The sequence below is a fragment of the Podarcis erhardii genome, assembly GCF_964252035.2.
Source record: "Podarcis erhardii genome assembly, chromosome: 12".
NCBI classification, from domain to species: Eukaryota; Metazoa; Chordata; class Lepidosauria; order Squamata; family Lacertidae; genus Podarcis; species Podarcis erhardii.
The window spans coordinates 16383058-16407926 of NC_138513.1; the positions used below are offsets into that span (position 1 = coordinate 16383058).

Here is a 24869-nt window from a genome sequence, read left to right on the forward strand (position 1 = left end):
TGTGTATGTACGGAGGCCATTGGCCACATCCACTGCCAGCTTGTGGACTCAGGAGGGCTGGTCGAGGGCAAGTGCAGCTCTCAGACCAACCAAGGGTCGCCATCCCTGTGTGGCAATGGTGCCAATGATATGGTGCTTGTATACAGTACTTCTAAAAGGCTGCCAAGTGGCTGCCAATTAGCTACAGCCACAAGGTTCGAGGTGCTGGTCCTGGTGAACAAAGCCCTATACAGCTTGGGACCAGGAGACCCCAAGGATTGTCCCATCCCCTAGATTGCCAACCAGTCACTGGGCTCTGCAGGAGAGGGCATGCTGCAGACCTCTTCCTACCAGGAAGCCTGTTCTGCATGATGTCATGATCAGGCCCTTAGCGTAGTAGCACCTTCTCTTTGGAACTCTCCCTCCCATTGTATATCAGATAAGTTCCTTCTCTGCTGCCTCTTTAAGGAGCAACTAAAGACCTTCCACTTTTAACAAGCCTTCTTAAGTAATCTTTATCCTAGTTCAGGCATAGGCAAACTCGGCCCTCTAGATGTTTTGGGACTACAATTCCCATCATCCCTAGCTAACAGGACCAATGGTCAAGGATGATGGGAATTGTAGTCCAAAACATCTGGAGGGCCGGAATATATACGTGTGTGTGTGTGTGTGTGTGTGTGTGTGTGTGTGTGTGTGTGTGTGTGTGCTTTCTTCACACACACAGTAAGCCCGCAATCTATGTGCATTTAAATTGTGCACATTCAGCTTTTTTTTGGGGTGACAAAAAAATTTAAAAATTAAAAAGGGGGTGGAAAGAGGGCAGGAGTCTGGGGGGAAAGGCTTTGATAATCCCTCCCACCATTGCACCTGTTGTCTTTTAACTATACACAATTTTGGCTTTAGGTGCTATCCCTGGCTTAATGTTCACACCATTAAAAAAATAAATCTGTCTATGTATATTTTAAAGAATGTTTTATTTTTGTAATTTTTAGAAGCAGTTTTCATATATGTAACTGTACCATATATGTTTTTATTTAGCTGCAATTCACTTCGGGGTTTCCCCCGCGGGAGTGATTCATAAATGAAAACTATTACTACCACTATGAATAATAATAATATTAGCTACTACAACTTACCCATCTCCACCCTGCTCTCGAGATGAGCCAAGGGCCACATGGCCGGGTGCTAAGCTCCTTGATAGCTTGATCCCTCCTCCATGTGCTGTGTGATAAAGCTTTTCCATGGACCTCGCCTCTGGAGTCACGGCACATGCTTGGGCTATGGAATCTTGTGTGGCACACCCTCAAAAATGCACCTGGCAACTTGAGAAAGAGACGCCTCTTCATCCTGTGAGGTTGGCCCTGTTGGGAACCAAGGGTGTCATTAAAATTAATTGTGAGTTTCAGAATGCTAATAACCCCGGCAGGTTTTTTAAAATAGTGACACCTGAAGGTCCGGCTGCACATTAGGTGCTCAGAAGGACCTACCGATCCTCGGCTCCACTTGTCTGTTCCTCGCCCTGTATTCCTCCCATCGCTCCACACCTGATATACTTCCTTTGCACGGGATTTCTTGAGGGATTAGCAGGCTGAGAGAGGATCTCGGTGGAAGATGAATCACATGGACTCCATCTTCAAGAAGGTGAGCCCAGGAAAAGCAAGGCTGGAATGGATGAGAGATAAGAGAAACCTCTAACATGTTACAGTATCTGCTTGTTCACATGTCTCTGGTGTGGATTAAAGGGGAAGACATAGAGAGACATGTATTTTTTAAAAAACCTTTCCCCCTTTGAATAGAAAAGTTCCCTTCCACCCCAAGCTCTTAAAATCTTGACCTGAAAAGATGACTTCGGTGGAGCCTCCACGCAAAAATGATCTGTGGAGAGTTTTGCGAAATAATTTGTGGAAGGTGAACTTTAGCTGGTGTTGGACTGAGGCTAAAGAGACTTTGGGTTCAAATCCAAGTGGCAATCTGGCACACACTTACTCGGGAGTAATTCCCATTGAACTCGGTGGGGCTTGCTTCTGATTGCAATGTTAAGTCACAAAGCCCACTGGCGATGCAATCCTAAGCACGTCTACTCAGAAGTAGGGCTCCAAGGATTTCATCGGGAGAGACTGTGGCCCAAACACTTTTAGACCGATCACAATCTGCCTCCCAGGGTTGTTCTGGACTTCTGGGTGAAAATGTGGGCAAAAAATGTTACATATGCTAGGCATCGTTGAAATTGGATGAGATATAAAATAAATAAAGAGTGAAGTGATAACTTTGGAGAAAGTGGGGCAGCATCTGATGAAATGAGAATGTGAACGTAAGGCTTAGGCCAGAGCTGTTCATTGAAGCTGTATCTCAAATCTTCCCAAGAACAGTATGCTTGTACTAAGAGTGGTGCAGTCAATCCAGGACTTAATTTGGATGATCTTGCAGAATCTGGGTAGCGCCAATGATTGTTTTCATGTTCATCTGAGGTTGGCTGGGGTGGTTATGCTGTGGGTGAACCCTTTTATAGTCTCGTATCCTGACTTCATGTTTTTAACACATGCTGGAGTGTGTGTTTTTTTATTGTTCTGTTATTGCTCTGGTTGTAAATCACTTTGGGACTTTTCGTAGTGAGAAGCTATATACTAATTTAATAAACTCAAACCTGCTTCAAAATGTGATAAGCCCTCCGTGATGCATTGGGGAGGGACCCTGATACACGTTTTGCTACATTTTGCCCCAAAGTCCTGCCTTGATGACGGCACCTGCATACCCAGGGGAGCTGGGCCAGTAAAAGGCATGGCTTATCATTGATCTTCAATGGGTGTGTTGTGACCTACAACTGAACTGTAGTCTACTCTAGAGGCGACATGCCAGCGATACCTTTTTAAGAGAAGGGAAAAGATGGCGATTAGGAGAAAGGGGAGGTGAAGAGAAAACTCAGCCATGAAGCTCATAGGGTGACGTCTGTCCAGTCATTCCCTCTCAGCCCAACCTACCTCACAGGGTTGTTGCAGGAATTAAATGAGGAGGTTATGCCACTTTCAGCTCCTTGGAGAAAAAGGTAGGTAATAATAATAATAATAATAATAATAATAATAATAATAATAATAGAACAGAGGCAGGAGATGAATGGGTGTATAGAATCAAAGATTCTAGGTACATCCCATATGCACTTTATATCTCAGCATCTCATTTTATGATTATGCCCTGACTGGGACAATAAAAGGGTATTGCCACCACAGGAAACTGGAACTGCAACTGGAAAACACCAACAACCATTTCTGTTATTTGCTCTCATTCAGACTTCACAAGCTTATCTAAAATATGGATGATGTTCTGTCAAGTGTTCTATAGGACTAGATCATTAAACAGGACTATAGCTATATCATTTTGGTGGTGGTGCTGTTGTTGTTGTGGGGAATTGCCCCAGGCCTCACACATGGAGGGGGGTCACATCAAAACTGACAATCAACATTAATAAGTAGGCATTAACCTATGGCAAACCTAGTAAAGGCCCACCGTGAAGCGGGGGCAAAGGATATATAATGGCCCATAGGGATGTAACTACAAATTGTATTTGTTAGAATAGCCAAATCTCTTTTAAACTGGCATGATACATCAGAGACTAAAATTTTGATATTTCCCGCTGAATTGTATGGACAAATTAATGTTTTTGCTTAATTTTACTTTAGACTCCCTTTCTCTACAAGATGAAGAGGGGATTGTTCCGTTCTATTAACATGGAATTAATAGAAAATAAATCTTTTTTAAAAACTTGCTTTAAATGTGCAGATGGGGGCCTTAGAAACTTCCTCATCCTAATATGAGCCCCTATAATCCAAGAAAATATGGAGGGCACCAGGATGGCAAAGGCTGCTCTACAATATCTGTGTTATTTTAACCAGGTTCTGATTTGTCTTCCAACAGCAGAGAGAGGAGAGCTGTTAAGTGCTGGAAGCAAAGCCTTTATGGTGGCTGTGGAAATCCCCCTGAAATGAGAATTTCCGCTTCTTTAGTCACCTGCAGAAATGCCTGCAGGGTGCGGCCTTCCCCTCTGGCTTTTGGAGAGGCAGTTTAAGTATAGCTAGAACAATTCAGAAGGCCATTAATCCCTATCCCCCACTGCAAACAAGCCTAAGGATGGGTAAATGAAATAAACATATGTTATTCCCCACTTAACTCCTTCCTGCTGTTTCCTGAGAGCCACACTTTTGTTTGTAATGTCCCTGGGGCAGAGACCTGCCCTCTTATGCTTTGCGAAACACCATGAATGTGCCAAAGTGTTGTAGGGGTTTGCATGTGGGACTAGAGCCCCGCAGAGACCAGGGTTCAAATCTCTCACTCAGCCACAAGCTGGACAAGTGGTTTTGGGCCAAGTCATCCACCCAACTCTCATCCTGACCTACGTCCCAGGGTTGTTGCAAGGAAAGCAAAGCAAAGGGAAGAGAGACATCTTACACCCAGCCTGAACTCCTGAAGAAATAACCACCATATTAGTTTAGCTTTGTTTTTATGATTTTGTTCCTCAAAAAATAAAATAAAAAAATCACTGTATTTTTGCTTGCCTCTTTTGAGGGAAAGGAGCAGAAAGCTATGACGTACACAAAAAATGTCAGGGTTTCCAAGGTATCGTGGGCTTAAAAAAAAAAGAAGGCGGCTATACTTCGAAAATTCCTGCAGCTCCCCCGCAAAAAAAAAGAGGAATTTGGAAAGCAAGGCAGGTGCTTGGACTCCCTGGAGCAAATGCAGGAGTCAGTGTGGTGCAGTGGTTCGAGTGTCGGACTAGGACCTGGGTTCAAATCCTGACGCGACCTCCCTCACAGGGTTGTTGTGGGGATCAATTGAGGAGAGGGAGAGCCATGCGCGCCACCTTGGAGAAAAAGGCGGAGTGTGAATGCAACCAATCAATAAAGATCACAAAGAGTTGAAGGATCCGATCCCGCGGCTGCAAAGCGCCAGCCAGTTCCCGCTTCGGTCGGGTTAAGGGAACAAGCGAAATCGAAACCGGAGGTGGAAGCGGCGGCCGGACAGTCTCTGCTCGACGAGGAGCCGTGAGTCAGTCCGTCGGCCGCCCGGCTGGTCTCGGGATTGCAGGCGGAGCTCCGCCTCCTCCTCCGCCGGGCTTTCCCCTGTCACGGCGGAGACTGCTCCGCTAGTGGCTCCGGGTGCGAGTTCGGAGAGAGGTTGCCGTCCGGCCCGGCTCTGGCTGCTGCTGCTTTCCTTGCTCCCGGGGCGCCAACTCCGCGGAGGCGCTGGAGGTGAAGCTGGCTGCGCGGGACGCGACGCCGGGAAGCGGGGCAGAGACCGACGCCCGCCCGGTCGGAGAGCCCCCTCGGAGAGCCGAGGGAGAGAAAGCAAGTAAGCATCGGGGTCACCCACCCAAAGAACGACGGCTGCTGCTGCTGAAAGGTTCCCCCTCGCTCCAATTTTCCATATCGAAATTAAATTAACCTGTTGCCCGTCCTGAGCTTCCGATGCATAGCGAGATATATAGTCCTTTATAGACATCTCCCATTCAGTTTTAATATGAAAAGGGACCTGCGTTTTAAACTTCCGCAGCAGCTGCGTGGTGATAGGAAGAAGGGGCACTTTCTCTTCCCATTTTACAGCTGGGAAACTGAGGCTGAGAGTGACTTGTCCGCGGGATAGCATGCCGGATAGCATTGGGGTGATCCCTCTTCATTAAGAGGGCATATTTATTAAGGAGATGAACTTATGATGACAATATCCCATTCCCACGTGCTGTGGTGCTTTAAAAAACTTATATAGTCTTGGGCTGCAATCCTGTACACACTTAACCTGGGAGCAAGCCCTGTTGAACTCAATGGGTCTCGCTTCTGTGTAAGGCCACTTCCTTTTACCCAGAGTGCCACAGCCCCATTCCAGCAACATGATATTCAGATAATTTTCCTTTGGAGATAATGGGGTTTCTGACCTTAAATTAACCAAGCTGTAATTCTGTGCACCTTATATCTGGGTGTAAGTTCCTATTGAGCTCAGTGGGGCTTGCTTCTGAACAGACGTGCATGGGATTGCAGCTTCAAGTGGCTTTTAATTGGTAATGTGAATCTGGAAACTGTCTTGGCCAGAAGGCAAACTTGCATTACAAATGCCTCTTCAGTCTCTTGCATTGACAGCCCATCAGATAATTCACAGTGCTAGTACGAGGGGATCTCAGCTGTGATTTCATCCATCCCTGCTGAGGAAATGAATGCGAGTGTGTTTGGGAAGTCCCCATTCAAAGCTCCCCTCTGGCGGTAAGCGTCTGGCGTGCAGCCTCAGACCCTCCCATGACAGCTATGGGAATAATAAGGCTGATCTGCCTTATAGCATTGTTGTAAGGAATGGTATGTGTGAAGTGTTTTGGATACTCAGAACTGCTAAGTACTGTTAAATTTGTTTAGGGTCAGAGTGTTCAAAGCTTTTATATAAACCCTGCACAAATAGTCCCTAGTAAATCAGTTTGTACCTGTAAAATGGAGTGTGTTTGTCTATATAAAATAGTTTTGGTTTTTTTAATAGATCAGTTATTGCATTTTTAAATGCAAAAAATAAAAATAAAAGAAAGGTATTTGGCAGCTGAATGAGTCCCCATCCCACTGCAAAAAAGGAAACACTTTCAATATATCTGAGGCTAGTGAAGAAACTGAACATAGAAAGTATTTGTGATTTTAAAGGTAGCAGCTGCTCAGGTTAAGTGTGATTGAGATAGAAGGTCTTTATCCATGCAGATTATTGTGTCAGGACATATTCCTGCAGCTCCTGTATCCAAATCCCATTGTCTTAAAGCCTTAAACCAATGAAACTTATCCTAAGAGTGCAATGCCTTGGGTGCCATTCAGTGCTAGTCCTACTCAGAGTAGATCCACTGAAATGATGAAGCCTAAGTTAGCAATGTCCATAGATGTCAGTGGGTCAACCCGGAGTAGGAGTAGTGTTTCCCTATTGCCCATTGTTACATCAAACATGCCAGTGGATCATTATTTAAAATACGTCAGCTTGGTACCGTTTGCCGAATGGTTGGAGCCAGGTTAAATGAGTTTAACTTGAAATCAGTGGGATAAGTTAGTTATGGCTTAACTTAGCTCCTACTGAAATCAATGGGCCTCAAAGTACATGCAGCTAACTTAAGTCTGGATCTGACCCTGTGAGCTTGGTGATGATGTCATTGACGTATGCTAATAATGTAAGCAAAAAGGAATGTTTTCCTGCCCTGAGGAGGCTGCAGTATTTCAATAGTGGGAGAGATGACAGGTGAGAACTAAGAGGTTTTGTGGGAAAGAAAGGAAGGTCTGGAGGAAGAAAGAGAATGTTTTGGACTAAAACTCCCATCAGCCCCAGCAAACATGGTCACCCATTGTCAGGAATTTTGGGAGCTGTGGTTCATAACAGTGTGGTATAGTGATTAGTGTGTTGGACCTTCGGCCAGTCACTGCCTCTCAGCCTAACCTACCTCAGAGGGCTGTTGTGGAGATAAAATAGAGGGCGGGGAAAACCATGGATACCACTGTGAGCTCCTTTGGAGGTAGGATTATAATAGCAACAGTAACATATTCTGGCTATTGCTGACTGTGGTGTTTTGAAAGGAGATGCCAATACTGTATTGAGTTAAATTCAAACGTGCTTATACTTAAAGACCCATTTTAGTCAGTGGGGTTTCAGTTAAAGGTAAAGGGACCCCTGACCATTAGGTCCAGTTGTGACCGACTCTGGGGTTGCGGCGCTCATCTCGCTTTATTGGCCGAGGGAGCCAGCGTACAGCTTCCGGGTCATGTGGCCAGCATGACTAAGCCGCTTCTGGCGAACCAGAGCAGCGCACAGAAACGCCATTTACCTTCCCGCCGGAGCGGTTCCTATTTATCTACTTGCACTTTGATGTGCTTTTGAACTGCTAGGTTGGCAGGAGCAGGGACTGAGCAACGGGAGCTCACCCCGTCGCGGGGATTCGAACCGCCGACCTTCTGATTGGCAAGCCCAAGAGGCTCAGTGGTTTAATCCACAGCGCCACCCGCGTCCCGGGGTTTCAGTTAGCCATCACTAAAATCAACCCATTGTTAGTATGTTAACACTATGGATGGAGACTAGCAAGCAAAAGAAATGTGATTAGTGCTTGTCGTGTTACTTGGGCAGTTGTTGAGCACGTAAAAAAGTAGTATGCAGAAGTTGCCATAGTTCCTTTTTCTACTTTTCATTGTTGCTGGGCTCTCCCGGCCTGCGAGATGTTGCATCATCTCGAGCGAAGGGGCAGCCGTGAGCAGAAGCAGTGGTTCTCCTGAGTGAACACGAAAGTGAAAGGGAGCCTTCTCGATTTCATTGGGTCACCCCCTGAGGAAATTTCACCGGGGATTTCTCTGCTCTTTCTCTTAAGACTTACAGGAGGGTGGCAAATGGTGTCTAGGCTTGGTGCCTCTGCCTTTTGAAGAGAGCTCAGTGATAGGACATGCGCTTTGTGTGCAGAAGGTCCCTGGGGTCTCTGCTTAAATGGAGCTGGGAGCTGGGAAAGAGGCTTCGCCCTTCAGATGTTGCTATACTACAACTCCCATCATCCCTGGGCATTGGGACTGATAGGTGTTGTAGTCCATCAACACTATATTGGCTCTCCCTAGCACCACTTTGGGGGTTTTGAGAGCTGCTTAACCACCAAGAGTGGAGGGGCAGTGCTAGGCGAGATGGGCCAACATCTTCCGCCTTTGTTCACATGCCTAGCTTGGAAACACGACTGGCATCCCCTGAAAGCCACTGCCTTCCCCTTTAGGGTGGAGAGGGTGAAAATATGCTGCCAACCGCAGTTCCCAATGTCATGTCTGTCTGGATGCTCCCGACCTGACTCACCTGCAGTCTGTTTTGTTTACCTGATAGCAGCACGTTGCATGAATCAGATTTGTGGAGAGAAATGTAGTAAGCAGGGGAAAGGAAACAGGCTCGTCTCAAAATTAGGTCATGTTTCTGCCCAATGGGGACACGGGCAGGTGTCCTTGTCCCAGATAAAGGAATGCTTGCTTACGCCTCCTCTTAATAGCTTTGCTGGTCAGCTACTCCAGAGTTATCTGGAATGCCACCTTAATGGGAACCTGCAACGTTTTCAACCCATCACGTGGGGAGCATTCCCAGTGTGGCACTTGGGCAAGGTCTTCTTGGCCAATCCCAATGTGACAACAAGTGGCTTCCCCAAGCTAGCATCCCTCCAGGGGACTTAGCACTTTGTCGGTACTTTGTTGTGCAAGAGGCTCAAAGGGTCAGCTGTGCTGCAGGTTGCCTGGAATAATCTCTCCGGCCTCCTCCCTATGTCCTGGCAAAGCTCCTTTCCTGGAAAATGTGCCACGCACATACTCGGAAAGATTGCCTTGTGAATTTCTTTAGTGGTGTTGCTTCAGAGTCTGCGTGGGACCATCATCACTGCTAGGAATGGGAAACAACAGCCACAGGCCTTTCCCCACCAAGAAAATTAAAATCCGGCTCTGATACAAACTAGATACAAAGCAAAAATGCCTTGAAGGGGTATGTACACTGGAAGATGGGAGAATCAGGGGCTCTCCAGATGTTGCTAGACTACCATTCCCATCATTCCTGACCATTTGTTGTGCCCGCCGGGGCTGATGGGAGTTGGAGTCCAGCAGGACCTGGAGGGTCACATGTTCCCTACCCTTGTGTGACTCTGCTGATTTAAACTGCTTTACCTAGTCATTCCCTTTCCTCAGGGAATTCTGGGAGTTGTAGATTTGTGCAGGTAGGTAGCTGTGTTGGTTTGACGCAGTCGAAATAAAAAATTAAAAAATAGCCCAGTAGCACCTTAGAGACCAACTAAGTTTGATCTAGGTATAAGCTTTCGTGTGCATCTGTGCATTGTGTGCATACCTAGAACAAACTTAGTTGCTCTCTAAGGTGCTACTGGACTTTTTAAAATTTTTTTATTAGTTTTGTGCAGTGAGGCTAAGGAGCTCAGGAACCGCAGTTCCAAATATTTACAAGGCGTGCATGTGTGTGTTCAAAGAGTCCATTAATTATCACCCTATGAAGATAAAGGGAAAGGGTGTTTGGGATATTTAGGGGTTCTTGAAGACAGGGTGGAGTATCTAATTCACTCAAAGGTGATGGCTGTTTTAGGTCACCTTTTGATGAGAGGGGCGTGGTCCACCACGCCAGGTTTCACTGCCTGTCTCACCACAAGGTTGTTGATCTGAAATTGTTGAATCTACAATGCAGAGTATTCCAGATCTTCCAGAGCTGGTTTAATGCGTGACTAGAACGAAGGGGCAGATTCATGCAACTTTCGTATCCACAGTTGGATGATTCATTGTATTGTTGTTTTAGGCAATCCATGCATAATAGTATATGCTCTAGAATTCAATATAAATTTGTGAAGCCCCGAAACTCACGTTTCCCAGGGTTGTGTGGGCATGCGATTCTGATAAAGGTTGAATTCTTCTTGTGATGTTCTACCTGAAACTCCACTGTGCTCTGCATAATCGGCTGGGTTTGTTTTTTTGGAGGGGGGGGAATCACTTGGGTGGCTCCATCCTAAGTGCTGTTTGCAGTGCTAGAATCTTGTCTATGGATGGAGATTTGTAGGGAACCTTTATGCTAACACTGATTGTGGGAACCTGTGTCAGGAGTGTATGTTAGTCAAGCGCTTGAGTTGCTGTTTTGTACCGTAGATCAGGGGTATGCAGTGTGGTACCCTCCAGATATTGTGGACTACAACTCCCGTCATTGCTGATGGTTGGCTATGTTGGTTGGGGCTGATGGAAGTTGTAGTCCAGTTGCTACACAAACTCTGCAGCAATTGTAGAGCTATTGGCTGTAAGGAAGCGTATGAAATGATCAGATGTATCATTTTGTGAGAGTTTCTTTAGGAATTAAGGGATTTATGAGCTTTTCCTGCTTGTTAGGAATACATCTTTTTCTTTTTCAGACGACAGGACATATATGCCCTAAATACTTTGGTGCTGAAGGTTTTGTATTAAAAAGGCCAACTTGGTAAATACACTTGAAGTCAAATATGGCGTCAAGTGTGGGGCAGGTAAAAACTTGTCTCTGCTGGAAGGGGGTTTGCAAGCCGCACCAACCTGGTGACCAGCAAAGTGTTGCCTAAGATACCACTTTGAAAGAAAGTCATGAAGACCCAACCATCAGCTGACTGTCCGGTCTTCAGAAGCTCCTTTCAGCGCCCTGTCTTGCACAGTGCTTTGGAAGGGCAAAAAAGGACAGCTGATGTCATTGTGATGTCAGGTGATTGGCAGGTGGATGGCTGCTTGCTCACCTGTTGAACCTTGACGGATGGGGGAGATAACAATCTGGCCTGCTGGCCAGATGCTTTCCCCCTCCCAGCTGTGCTAGAGATTTAGTCTGCCAGTGTGAAACTTCGCTTCCGGGACCAGTGATCCAAACTGTAAAAGGAGAAAAATAAATAAAATGAAACCCAGGGCTTTCCATCCTTGGAATAGTGGGTGGAAGCAACTACTGGGGACGGGGGTAAAGGGAGGTATCTATTTACTGAATTGGAAAGCATTGCTATGGAAGAATCCCCTTTGCAAGAGCTCAATCTGCTTTCCTATACTATCATGGAAACAATTATATCCTTTCAAAAGAACACTGATAAGCCTCACAATACAGCCATTTGAGTGTAGGCAGCAGGAAACCTAGGAGATGCTGGCCCTGGCAATCTAAAAAGAACAACAACATTAAGATGGGGACACTGCTGGCTGTTTCTGGTAAAAGGACGAAAGTATCCTATCTCATGGTCTGTTTCAAAATAATATAAGATGGATTAAATCACAGTTTTCAGCTAGTGCGTGGCTCTCCCTTCCCCCAGTTCATATTGTGGCTGTGGACCAGCATGCTCAGCCCTGCCTCTTCTCCTTTATTTTAATTTCATACTGGAGGATTGCAATCTGCACATGACCCTGATCCTTGCTGCAAGGTCCGCAGCCTCCTGACGTGGTCCTTTAACATAGATCCCGATGGGTGTGTTTTCCACGTACCCTGTTTGAAAACATTTGCCAGAAGGCTTCCACAGCTATGTTCTGAGAAGGATGAAGATAAGGATCTTGGCCAAGGATGATAACTAAGCATGCCACTCTGACGAGGCACGCAGGGCTGCCTGACGGCTGCAGCAGATCAGGTGTCACCCGTCCAACCTTGGGAGGAGTTAATTGATCTCTCTGTGTCACTGTCCGGTTCTTCCTTCTTGTCATGTTTAGACACTAGCGGCTTGTGTTCAGCAAGCCAGGTGAGTCAAGAGGCACTTGTCTTCATCTAGAAGAAAGGTAGGCATACTTTTTGCATTGTATTTGAAAGTGATGGGTAGACAGGGTGAAATTTAGACCGCTTTCAAAGGACGGTCCATCTCCAGTCCTGTCTGAAAAGCATGAGAAAATATAGCAAGCCGGCTGAATCAGCCATTGAGTCCAGCATCCTGTTCTCACAGTTGCAACTGCTCCTTGGTTTCCCACAGGCATCTGGTTGGTCACGGTGAGAACAGGATGCTGGACTAGATGAGTGACTGGCCTGCTCCAGCAGACTCATCTTACATGCTTATGTTCATGGCTAGTCAAAAGCCTGTGGGAAGCCTGCGAGCTGGACATGGGGGCAACTGTACTCTGCTCACCTGTGATTTCCAGCAACTGGTATTCAGAGCCACGGTGTATCTTACAGAGGAGGTAGAACATAGGAGGAGGTCATTGGGCCCAGGGCTGGGCAATATATTGATATATGGTCCAAAACTGTTTGAAAGTCCATATCATGATATTGGTTTCATAATTTTTGGCTTGGCAGTGTATTGTGAATCATGACACGTGTGTGTGTGCACTATGCAAAAATCACAATGTGGGAAAAACCATGAAACCAGACAATGCCTCTACATAGCTGCATCCTTATGGTGATATACAGTATCAGTATATCGCGATGTTTGGCTGGTGATATTTCACAAAGTTGCAAATCAGTTATCACTCAGCCCTCATCGTAACTAGTAGCTGTTAACAGCCTATTCTTCCATGAAACTTAGCATGTGTCCTCTTTCAGACAGGAAACATCCCCCACCCTTTTCTCAGGACTTCTCTGTTCTCCTAGGAGGTCAGGGCCAAATCATTTCATGAGAAGGAGGCTCTTCTCCAGTCGTGTGTGCTATTCCTTAGAAGTTCTGTGTTGCCTAAACAAAAACAAAGGGGATCTTTGCCTCTGTGCAAAAGGTGCTAAAAGGTAGTCTGGCTTGACTTGTGCTTTTTAATAAAACACCGGAGGATAAATATGCTTCTGAAGCAAAAAAATTGCTCAAGTCCCAGTTTCCTTCTTACCAATGTCTATGGCGATATGTTATGTGTTGGGGAATTTCCAGTCACCTGATGGTCTAAAATAATGCAATCCTTGTTTTTCCAGGTTTTTAAGGAGTGTGTTGTGAATAGGAAGGTTCCTTCTGATTGTGGACTGGAAAGTGCTTTTAGTTGGCATGTCAGTTTTGGATTCCTGTAAGTTCCCCTCCCCAATCCTCTTACTGAAACTATGTCAAGAATCACGTAGAAAACAAAACAGCAACAAGCTGGAAGCAAAACAATGGGAGGGGTGCCATTTCAACTGATCACTGTATAGTTGCAGAATGTTTTTGGTAGCTTCCTGTAATGTGGAGTCTTGCAGGGGTTTTTTTTCTTTTTAATGTTGCACCACATATTGCTGGAATGCAAAAAAATTTAGAAAGACAAATTGCATAATGACTATCCTGTTACAGCCATTGCAGCACATTCTTTGATTGTCCTGGTGGGGAAGGTGACTTTGGTCACAGCTAGGGACACAATCCAGAGTGAGCTCCAGCCTGGGATTCCTTGTAATGCATAGGAAGGATTGTGATACCTCTCAGATTCCAGATCTTTACTCCAAATGGTAGCCCTTCTGCTGATGGGATATTGCATCTTCTCAGCCCAAAGCAGAATCTCTCTCTCTGTTTTCTTTTAAACTGGGAAATCGTTGTGCTTCCACCAGATATCAGGGACATAGCTAATATGGCTATAGTGCATGGATTGCAGCAGCATGGACACTCATTGGCTAGTTCCTGAGATGTGATGAACCACACCTGCCACACAGCCTGTGTAATTCCTATGCATTGCCCACATCAATTTCTTTGCTGGATGAGTGCTCCTTTCATCAAATGCACTTTAAAAAACAGAAAAGGGGAAAGGGGTGGGGATGGGATGGGGATCTAGGCAGGTTTCAACCAGTGAGTGAAGGAGGTGGCCTGGGGCTGCCCCAGCCTGCAGCATTTCCCTGGTAGAGTCCCCACCCCCTGCTGCTACACTTGAGCAGCCACTGTCACAGGCAGCCCACACACGCTTCTCTAGTACATATAGGGCCAAAGTCACCTTTTCGAGGCCTGCTGGAAGGTGCAGGGGTGGGGAAAAGGGCAGGGCAGAGTCTCCTCCAGCAGGCGGCTGCTGCAGAAGGAGGAGGGCAGCTGAAGAGAAAGCCCCACAGCAGGGGCCATCCGTGCTGTCCAGAATTACACCAGAGATAGGGAACTCCCACCACCTCTGACCATTGGCCAGACTTGCTGAGGCTGATGGGAGTTGAAGTCCAGCAACCTCTGGCGGCCTGCAGGTCCACCAGCCTTGAAGCACACAGTGATATCCCTCCTCCCCTGTAAGTACAGGGGGAAAAGCGTGCACCTCAGCTCCACTGACCCAAGCACATTGCATTCGCTGCTGCAGGCTTGGATCCTTCGCTCTCTTCCAATCTGTTGTGTCGGAGAGCACTGCCTTCCCATCACATTAGTCCAAAAGGGCCCTGTGGCCTTCAGATGCTGTTGGAGTCCAAACCCCAGCAGCATAGCCAATGGTCAGGGATGATGGGCATTGGTCAGGCAACCTCTGGAGGGCCACAGATTCCCCATACTTACAGCAGTATCGGTACAGCTGACAGTTAAATCTCCTTTTAGCCGTCCTCTGAAAAAGACCATGTTAAGTCCCATTGATTTCAGCGGTGCTTAATGCACAGTTAACATGCAAGGCCGGTGGGACTTAAAAACATGTGCAACCTTGGCCCACTGTAAGAATCCCTTATGGCCACCTGCCAGCTTGCCCAGTTGCTTAAATGGGGATTGCAACCTGATCCTATACATGTTTCTTTGAAAGTAGGCCTTGCTGAGTTCAATTAACTTGCTTCCTAGTAAGGTCACAGCCGCTCCATACACTCTAAGCACATATAAAACATGTGGCTTTCTGCAGAGAATCCTGGGAGCCGTAATTTGCTAAGGCCATAGGGTTCTGTAGCTCTGTGAGGAATAAATTACAGTTCCCATGATTCATTGGGAGAAACCATATGCTTTAAATGTGTGTTACATGTGTAGCATGGATGTGACCTAAATATATATAGGATCCCTGCCTTATGCCTGTTTAAATTCGCAAGGTTGTGGCCTAAAGTATGCAGACTCCATACTCTCCCTTCAGTGTTAAGATATGCGTGTTCTAACTGCAGATGCCCAATAACTTCCTAAGTTGAAATCATTTTGCTTTCGTCTTTAACTAATCTTATTCTGCTCTTTCTTTGTGTGTGGTTTGCAGGTAGGATAAGGGGAAGAGGGAAAACCGTGATGGAGTATATGAGCACCGACAGTGACCATAAGCAGGAGATTGACTTATTGCTAACAGACTTAAATATGTCTGAAGTGATCGACATCATGGAGAACCTTTACCCAAATGGAGACCTTGCCGTTTACGAAGACAGCCTCCTTGCCCTGTGTCCAGAGACGAACGAGAATGAGGAGCGCGCTGAATCCTTACTGTTCAGCGGAAGGGAAGTTTCGGCGTTGTCGTCCGTCAAGTATGGGACTGTGGAAGACTTGCTGGCTTTTGCAAACCAAGTGTCCAACACTGCCAAGCAGTTTTGCCGGCCCAGAAGACAAGAGTCTGGAATCATATTAAACATGGTACGTTCTTTTCTTTGAAATGCCCGTTTGCCGTTGGCCTGCGCTTGATTCAGAGGCAGTAAGCCTCTGGCTAGCAGTTGCTGGGAATTGCAAATGGGGAGGATGCTGTTGCTTATGGGAAGCCCCAAAGAAGAAAATGAGTGTGTCTGGTTGGCCACTGTGGGAACAGGATGCTGGACTAGCTGGTCCTGATCCAGCAGACTCCTCTTGTCCTCCAGTTGCTGTTGAAGGCTGTGGGATATGCTGGTAAAAAAATGGGCTTAAAGTTAGGGTCTCCAAGATAGACACCGGCCTGTGGATTGGATGACCTAGATGCACAAAATGCAACATGCATAGACTAAGATCATAGGAAGTTCCTTGATACAGAGTCAGATCACTAGTCCATCTCACAGCGGGTTTCAGACAGGACTTTCAGCTTTTGTCTGCAAAGCATGTCCAGAAGCTACAGCTCTTCCCCAAACCTTGTCAGTTATTGGATTTTACTGAAGAAATGGACCACGCAGTTTTGATTTTTTTTTTATGTGTAAGCTGCATACAAACGTTACAGCCCTTCCTAGGGATAGAGCCCGTGCGCCAAGTGTGTGGTAGGGAGAACAGGTGCGATCGCACTCCCCTCCATGAGATGAACTGGATTGGGGGACAAGTATCCCCGATCTGTTTCATGCTTCAAGCTGCAATAGAAATTGACAATATTTTCCAGTTGCATAGCCAGATCTTAATCCTGTAATAGAGAGGAAGCCTTATTAAACAACTGAAAGAACATTGCTGTGAGCTTGGGAAGTCAGATAGAACTGGATGGGTCTTCCCAGCTGTTTTGGAAAGTTTTTTTTTATTGCCTTCTTTGCAATATGGACAGTGTGACTTTATGTCAACAGCTCTGACTCTTGTGAACCAAGCCTGCCCACCCAAGGGGATGGGAGGGTATTCTGACGCAACAACAGTTTCATGGCTCTTGAAGTTGCATAGTGTGGAGGAGCTGGGAGACATAAATGTTGTGCAGAAGGCAGCTGCTGCAGCAGAGCTAAGGTGCTAAGGCCCCTGTGTTAGATCCTGCAAGCAGCTTAGCTTTAAAATGCATATTGCGGTTTGAATATGATGTCATCAATTGATTAATTAATATGTCTTGGTTGCCTGGATAGAGGATGGTGATGTTTGCATGTGTGCAGAAGCTAGCCCACTGCAAATGGGTAAAATTTAAATAATAATAATAATAATAATAATAAAATTTATTATTTCTACCCCGCCCATCTGGCTGGGTTTCCCCAGCCACTCTGGGCAGCTTTCAACAGAACACTAAAAACAGAATAAATCATCAAACATTAAAAACTTTCCTAAACAGGGCTGCCTTCAGATGTCTTCTAAACGTCAGATAGTTGTTTGATTCTTTGACATCTGATGGGAGGGCGTTCCACAGGGCGGGCGCCACTACCGAGAAGGCCCTCTGCCTGGTTCCCTGTAACCTCACTTCTCGCAGGGAGGGAACCGCCAGAAGGCCCTCGGAGCTGGACCTCAGTGTCTGGGCAGAACAATGGGGGTGGAGACACTCCTTCAGGTATATCCGTTGCTTTGCCCCCCCCTGGCAAGGCCCCCCAAGAAAGGAATGTGGCCCCAGGCTCAAATAGCTTCCCCACCTCTGATCTAAACAAACAGCTGACTAAACGTCGCGGCTCTACTTTTAATTGTGAGAAGCTCAAACTCTCGCCTTGCGCTATTTGAGAACCTTGCAAACGTAGTGCTTTTGCCGGCCAGCTGTGCTTGTGGTTTCAAAGTACCGTTCAAACCCGCATGACGTAATGAGGCATTATATCTCTCTGCTTATCTTCTCTGAATATTTCGGAAAAGTGCTTCTTTCCCCCTCCCCTTTACCGCCTTTGAGGGCAGGAAGTGTCAAAAACTGTTTGCTTACCTTCTTTAACCAAACCCACAGCTTTGTGGAGCAAGAGGCGGGCAGGTTCCAGGAATGAACAAACAAATCAGCAGATGGACTCCTTACGCAAATCCCTCAGCCAGGTTGCTGTTGCCAGAGAGTAAGGTGCAACTGAGTCTTTATGGGAGGCTAATCGCTCACCGGAATTATAAATATTTCCAGACCGAACTGAATACTTCACGTGCCATTCCCATTTCATTGGTCTGCATAAAGGCTGCTCCTTCCTTCGTGCCACAAGGCGTCTTTGTACTGCGAAGAAGAGATCAGGCAAAGTTAGGTTCTCAGAATATGAAGGCTGCCCACTTGCAGGGTTGGACTAGATGACCCACTTCTATAATTCTACGCTTGACGCACAGAAGATCTCAAGCTCAACCCCAGGCAGCTTCCCTTTAAAAGATCTCGTGAAGTGTTGTGTCTGCAGGGACAGTGAGACTGGAGAACCATGGCAAGAACAGATAGCGTTGGACAAGGTGGGATCAGTCAGTCTGATTCTCGGAGGGCAATACATATCTCCAAAAACCAGATATATCTTTCTCTGGCGAGTTTCTCATGGAAAAAAAAAAAGCCTCCTTTAATTTCCCCTCATCTTATTATTTTTTCTATAGATCAGTCCGAAAAATGGGCGCTATCAAATTGACTCCGATGTGCTCCTGTTTCCATGGAAGCTAACCTATAGAAATATCGGGACTGACTTTATTCCACGGGGAGCTTTCGGGAAAGTCTACTTGGCACAAGATACAGAAACCAAAAAGCGCATGGCTTGCAAACTGGTACGTTCCTAGGGTTCCCTTTCTAAGGGTCTGTTATGTGCTGGGTCTGTACTGCTATTAGATGGACTTTCTGCCTTTCATTTAATGTAGTGATAAGTGGGGGGGAGGGGGGTATTGTTGCTTTTATGATGGAGGAAATATCTGTCCAGATGTCATGGGCTGTAGCCTGTGCTGATTCCAGACCCACTTAAATGAATGGGTGTGGCTAACTTGGGACCTATTAATTTTAGTGGGTCTTCTCTGAGTAGATAGCACCCAAGATCTCCAGGGTGCACATGGTGCACTCAGAGATGTGAATGGAGCTCAATGCAAGCAATGCCCTGTTGTCTGACACTTTGGGATATGTGCATTAAGGGGAGGCATTAATTGGTGACAAATGGTGAAGATAATTATTTAGATACATGATGATTATGGGAACTCAGGGTGGGTCTGGTCTGTGCCCACCTTCAAAGGCAGTATAAATTGGCAGGGTGGGGTATAAATTGTTGTTGTTGTTGTTGTTGTTGTTGTTGTTGTTGTTGTTATTTATTTCCAAAGCAAGCCCCATTCTGGCTCCAGGATGTGGGTGCTGGACATTAGGCATGCTCAACACACCTTGTCCACACAGCAGCAAAACAACCCTCCATTCAACTCCCTTGCCCTTCCTCAATTAGTTCACTGTTTCCTGAGCCTTTTGTATTCCCTACCACCTTCCTTCCCTTTGTAATAGTAAGCTCAGAGCATTGAGACAATGATCTCCAGAGCATTATGTGTTTCAGTTCATGAACCATGGATCTTTGCTCTGCCTGCTTTACTTAATCTGCCTCCATTTTGGCCCCCTAGGTCCCAGTGGAACAGTTCAAGCCATCGGACGTTGAGATCCAGGCCTGCTTTCGCCATGAGAATATTGCCGAACTTTACGGTGCCATCTTGTGGGACGAGACAATCCACCTCTTCATGGAGGCAGGAGAAGGAGGCTCTGTCCTGGAGAAAGTGGAAAGCTGTGGGCCTCTAAGAGAATTCGAGATCATTTGGGTGACAAAGCATATCCTCAAGGGACTTGAGTTTCTTCACTCGAAAGGAGTTATACATCAAGATATAAAACGTAGGTTACAATTCACAGCTGTGCCCTCCCCTTACACCAGTTGCACCGTGTAGTGTTCGAAACCTTCAATTTCAAAGCTGTGGCCCTCGGAATGTGGTTGGACTCCAGCTCCCATTAGCCTCTGTGAGTTTGGCCAATGGTCAGGGATGATGGGAGTTGTAGTCCAGCAACACCTGAAGCAGCACAGGATTATAGCTTGTCCTTATGTGCAACACCCATGATTTATAAATTGGGCTCAAGATAATCCTGGAAGTTCCTTGGAAGACCTATCTGGAGGTTGTCGGTGAGATTTGTATGTTTATCTTAAGGAAATGTTTATGCCTATGATTTCTGTTCATTCGGATCTGGGAGAGTCCTTTGACAGAATGTTAGAAATATAAAGAAATAAAAGCCGCAGCTGTAAAAAGCATGCCAAAGCCAAACAGGCATAAGGATGACTTCCTACAGTCTGTTCACAAGCCTTCTAAAATAACCACCATAAATGAAGCCCGTGACCCTTCTGAGGAAGGCAGGTTTTACATCTGTTAATAAGCAGAATAATAAATAGTTCTCCAATGAACCTCAGTAAGAAGGATATACAGAATGAGGCAGATGGTCAGTAATGGCATTTTAGGAGCAATTTCCCCTGTGTAAACAGAGTATCTAGAATATGCCTCAGAGGTCACCTACTGTGGTTCTTGGAGCAGCTTTGGCAGTCAAGCCAAGATTGGAAGTGGTCCTTCTTGCACAGTCCTGGGCATGTCTGTTCAGAAATAAGTCCCGTGAAATCCATGTACAGGATTGCTGCCTTAACATGTGGAAAGCCACTACTTTCCCTCTTTAGATGTGCATCCTTATTACTTATTTCTTAACAGGAAAAACATGTTCCATATTCCTTGATAGCATTTGCATGCAGCCTGCTAGCAACAACAACAATTTACAATAACAATGCACAACATTAAAATTCACTTTAAAACTATAAAACCATTGAACACAGCATCGGACTCCAGCAGCAGAGAAATAAAACCAATTGATCAAGCCCCAGGGTAGTGGAGCCAAAAATACCCTTATTTACCGGTATTTATTTTGCTTGTCGTAGCCAAACAGGTTATGCAGCAGAAGCTCCCTTGAGTTTGTGATTGCTGTGTTATGAAGGCCAGGATGCCCAAGGAGGGGGAAAGCCTTTCTTATTCTTCTCTACATCTATAGCTTTAGGCCAGGATTTGTACAAAGAGCCTCATTAAGAGAGGTGTGTCCGCCTGAAATGCCATGAGGTCTGGTGTCTTTGGGGACTCCTGTCTCCAATCTTGCTCAGTTTATTGCTGTCAAAGGCTTCAGCTTCCAGACTTCCTCAACCTTAGCCTGCCAGATGCTTTGAGACTACAATTCCCATCATCCCTGACCACTGGTCCTGCTGGGATCATGGAAGTTGTAGGCCAAAAACATCTGGAGGGCTGAGGTTAAGGAAGCCTGAACTAAACCAAAAGGATTTCCCCCTTCCCACAGCCTCCTGTACATTTACACATAGGCTCTTGCAAAATTATTATTAATGATAATATAGGTAGTAGTAGTAATAAGAATAGTAAATAAAAGTGTAGCATTCTTAGCTATTAAAGATACCTAGGGGATAATGATATTTTGCATTTAATTTTAGTATTCAAAGCCCCTTGCGTACATTTCCTTAGTAAACCTTACACCCAACCCTGTAAGGTAGGCCAGTATTTACTATTGCTGTATTGCAGGGGGATGACGAGGAAAACCACCTTCAAGTTGTTTAGTTCTGCTGGGGAGAAAAATACAGTGCATATTGTCCTCCGTTTTGCTCCCTGCACCTCAAGCAGATGTTGAGACTTCCTCTCCAGGTCCCTAACAATCCCTCGTTTGTTCTCCTTTTGTTTCTAGCCAGCAACATTGTTTTCATGTCAACCAAAGCAGTCCTGGTGGACTTCGGTCTGAGCGTTCAAATGACGGAAGATGTTTTCTATCCCAAAGACCTCCGAGGAACAGAGGTAAGAACCATATGCAAGAAGGGAGCCTTGCTGCTATTTCTCTCATGTCATTGTAATGAAAGCTGAATGGGAAAGAGCTGCCACAAGGGCGGCGGCAGCGGGGTCATAGTCCCATTGGAAGATCTGTTGGGAGCCCGTGCAGGAGAACACTCAACCATATCTCCTTTTTGATGTGCTCATGAAAACGAACAAATACTTGATTTGCACCGTCCAAGTTTAAAAATAGGCAAAAGTAATGGTAAAAAAAAAAGCCTGGAAGGATTTAGTGGTAACTGATAGTTTGGGGTGGGGGCAAGGAAACTGGACTTTTTAAAGTTACATCCCATCATTCCACGGGAAGGTTTCAATCCTAATCTACAGGTTGCAATGCTGGTCTACAAATGTGTGTGTGCTGAAGTTTCAGTTGCCCTGCTTACGGCATTTCTTCTCTATAATTGTTGGCTCAGTTCAGATGTAATGCCAAACTGTGGTTTGGCGCTACATGAATGAGCCCTCCTCACTTTGCTCTTTCCTGGGCGCCCGCTGTCTTTTTTTGTTAGCAGGCCATAGTTTGACAGATGGTTTTGCCTCCAAGGCGAAATGGGAAACCCACTTCAAACCCATCAGCCCTTGCAAGTGTGGCCAGGGATGATGGGAACTGTAGTCCAGCATCATCTGGAGGACCAAAATAATTCCCCCACACCTATGCTAGAAGGGGTGGGGGAAATAAAACCACTTCCCTGTTGCCCAATCTTTCTAGCTGTTAAGACTGTCAAGATTCAAGACTGGAGCTAATTTTCCCTCTGGCTTCCGTTTGCAGATTTACATGAGCCCAGAAGTGATCCTTTGCCGAGGCCACACTACAAAAGCCGACATCTATAGCCTGGGAGCAACAATCATCCACATGCAGACTGGCATCCCGCCCTGGGTGAATCGCTATCCCCGTGCGGCGTACCCCTCCTACCTCTACATAGTAAGCATGGGCTTTGGCTGCGTGGGCACATCCCCCTTTCTGATAGCACCTGCCTTATTTTTAGGCTTGTTGACTTCCTATAGGCACCTGGTTGGCCACTGCAGGAAACAGGGTACTCCCTTAATTAGCATAGGGAGCCGCCTTAGACCATGTCCAAGTTATTGGTCCATCTAGCTCAGAACTGTCCGCTCAGCCTGGCAGCGGCTTTCCAGGGTGTCGGGCAGGGGAAGGTCTCCCCCATCGCCCGCTACCTGGCTCTTTTGACTGGAGATGCGAAGGGTTGATTTTGGGACTTTCTGCATATGCTCCATGCGCCCCACCGCTGAGCCTGATCCAGAAATGCTCGTTTTGCAATGCTCTCGAGGGCAAAACTACAAGCTGAGTCACCCTGAGCAGTTGCCAGGCCCAGAGTGGCAACACAATGAGCACCACAGATAGGTATTTTCCTACCCCACTCGGAAATGGCACTCGGAATGAATTCTCACTGGGACACAAAGCAGGCATGTGATGTTTGAGATCTGAAACCAGATTTCCAAGTTTAACTTAAAAGAAGCTACAAGAGACTCGGATTAGAGCAGCAGCTGTTGTGTGTGTTTGTGTGTTCACACCATTTCCCCAAGCTATACGGTAGTATTTTTCGCTCTATAGAACACACCCGACCATAGGACACACCTTGTTTTAGACGGGGAGAACAAGAAAAAAATTATCTCCCCCTCTCTGCTCAGCAAAGCCCCTTCAGCAAAGCGGCAGGAGAAACGGAGCCCCTTCCATTTCTCCTCCTGCTTGGCTGAAGGGGCGCTGCGCAGCTCTCCCTCTCTGCTAAAGCCAAGAGAGTCTTGCTCTCCCGGCTTCAGCAAAAGGAACCTGAAGCCTGCAGAGCCCAGCGGGAACTCGCGCTGCACTCTGAAGCCTTTAGGCAGCTATCCCTGAAGCCTGAAGAGCGAGAGGGGTCGGTGCACACTAACCCCTCTCGCTCTCCAGGCTTCAGCGAAAGCAACGTGAAGCCTCTGGAGCGCGGAGGGAGTGCTCCCTCTGCGCTTTGGAGGCTTCGCGTTGCTATCGCTGAAGCCAAGGAGCCTGCATTCTCTCCATAGGACGCACACACATTTCCCCTTAATTTTTGGAGGGGGGAAAGTGTGTCCTATAGAGCGAAAAATACGGTAACTGCCCATCCCCCTGCTATTAGCCTCACCAAGCAATGTGGGTGGAAGGATACAAATACCTGTTGTCTCCACATGCCCAGGAGCAGGCTGAGGGGTGGTTTCATTTGGCAAAGTGGCATGGAAGGAAAGAGTTAGACTCTCACTCAGGACCCAAACTGGAGCTTGCTCCACCAGCTACTTATTAATATATTTCTAAGAATGCTTGTGTGTCTTCTGTATTGCCCCCGTCCCCAAAGTGTGACAAACCTGCAGGATCTGGACAGCACTTCAGATTGCAGGTGGGGGCTCACATGGTTAAACACTTGTCTGTCGGTAGGGGATCCTGCGCACAGAAAAATCGAAAGTTAGCGGAGCATTCAGGTTATGAGCTCTGTCGTCTGAAGTGGTACAGCCACAGCAGAGGTTTAGTACCTCAACCAGAACGAAGCCCCAGATGTGCATTTCCACAGTTGCATCGCCCACTCCCAAGTCTATTTTTTCCTTTTCGTTTTGACCTTCTTGCTGTTTGAACTTGGTAAACTTCCATGGGATTGTGGAAGTATGAACAACAAGGGGAATGATTCCGTTTGTTTCTCTCTGATCTGAGTGGGAGGGAGGTGGAAACTGCAAGCTGTGAAGTTCACAGGCAGAGTGTGAACTTGGCAGAGGAACTCTAGGGCGATGAACTCAGGCCCCCGTGACTGTCCCAAGGTTTTAGGCCTCGCAAACTGGAGCCATTGTGTGCAGATGTGCTTTTTTAAGCAGATTTTCTTCAAGCCAGTAGCTCAGTGGTAGATCATCTGCCTTGCATGCAGAAGTTCCCAGGTTCAGTCCCTAACATATCAAGGTTGGGGGGGGGGGAGAGAAAGTTCTTGCTTGGAAACCTGGAGAGCTGCTGGCAGTCACTGTAGGCTGTGCTGAGCTGGCAGGTCCCCATGACCCAATTCAGTATGAGGCAGCTCCTTACACTCCTGTGTTTACATGGTGACCTTGATGTACCAAGCCTCTTCACAGTGCCAACCAGTGTGTCACATTGCCAGCACACAAACTGATGTTTGCCGAAACCGAATCGATGCTCCGTTTTGGATCATCCCCCAGTTGCTCTGTGTTCGTTGGCCCAGATTGCGGAGCGAGG

General features: G+C 46.5%; 1 protein-coding gene across 6 annotated transcripts; it reads left to right on the forward strand.

The window, feature by feature from the left end:
* The first annotated feature begins 1398 nt into the window (after positions 1–1398).
* MAP3K8 (mitogen-activated protein kinase kinase kinase 8) lies at positions 1399–23186 on the forward strand. Of its 6 annotated transcripts, none has more exons than XM_081834489.1 (7): positions 1399–1620; positions 13336–13424; positions 15507–15871; positions 18404–18568; positions 19391–19652; positions 21534–21640; positions 22440–23186. In XM_081834489.1, the coding sequence occupies exons 2-7, from the start codon at positions 13406–13408 to the stop codon at positions 22764–22766; spliced, it is 1245 nt and encodes a 414-aa protein (XP_081690615.1). In that variant the 5' UTR covers positions 1399–1620; positions 13336–13405; the 3' UTR covers positions 22767–23186. The 6 variants fall into 6 exon arrangements, with proteins under 6 accessions (XP_081690615.1, XP_081690618.1, XP_081690614.1 ...); XM_081834488.1 differs by lacking the exon at positions 1399–1620 and adding an exon at positions 3004–3022; XM_081834491.1 differs by lacking the exon at positions 1399–1620 and adding an exon at positions 5270–5319.
* Positions 23187–24869: the final 1683 nt, after the last annotated feature.

Excerpts from the sequence above, each read along its gene's own strand:
- MAP3K8 (XM_081834489.1), top strand. Across the intron at positions 15,872-18,403 it reads CTGGAATCATATTAAACATG|ATCAGTCCGAAAAATGGGCG; the intron begins GTACGTTCTTTT and ends TTTTTTCTATAG. Across the intron at positions 19,653-21,533 it reads TATACATCAAGATATAAAAC|CCAGCAACATTGTTTTCATG; the intron begins GTAGGTTACAAT and ends TTTTGTTTCTAG.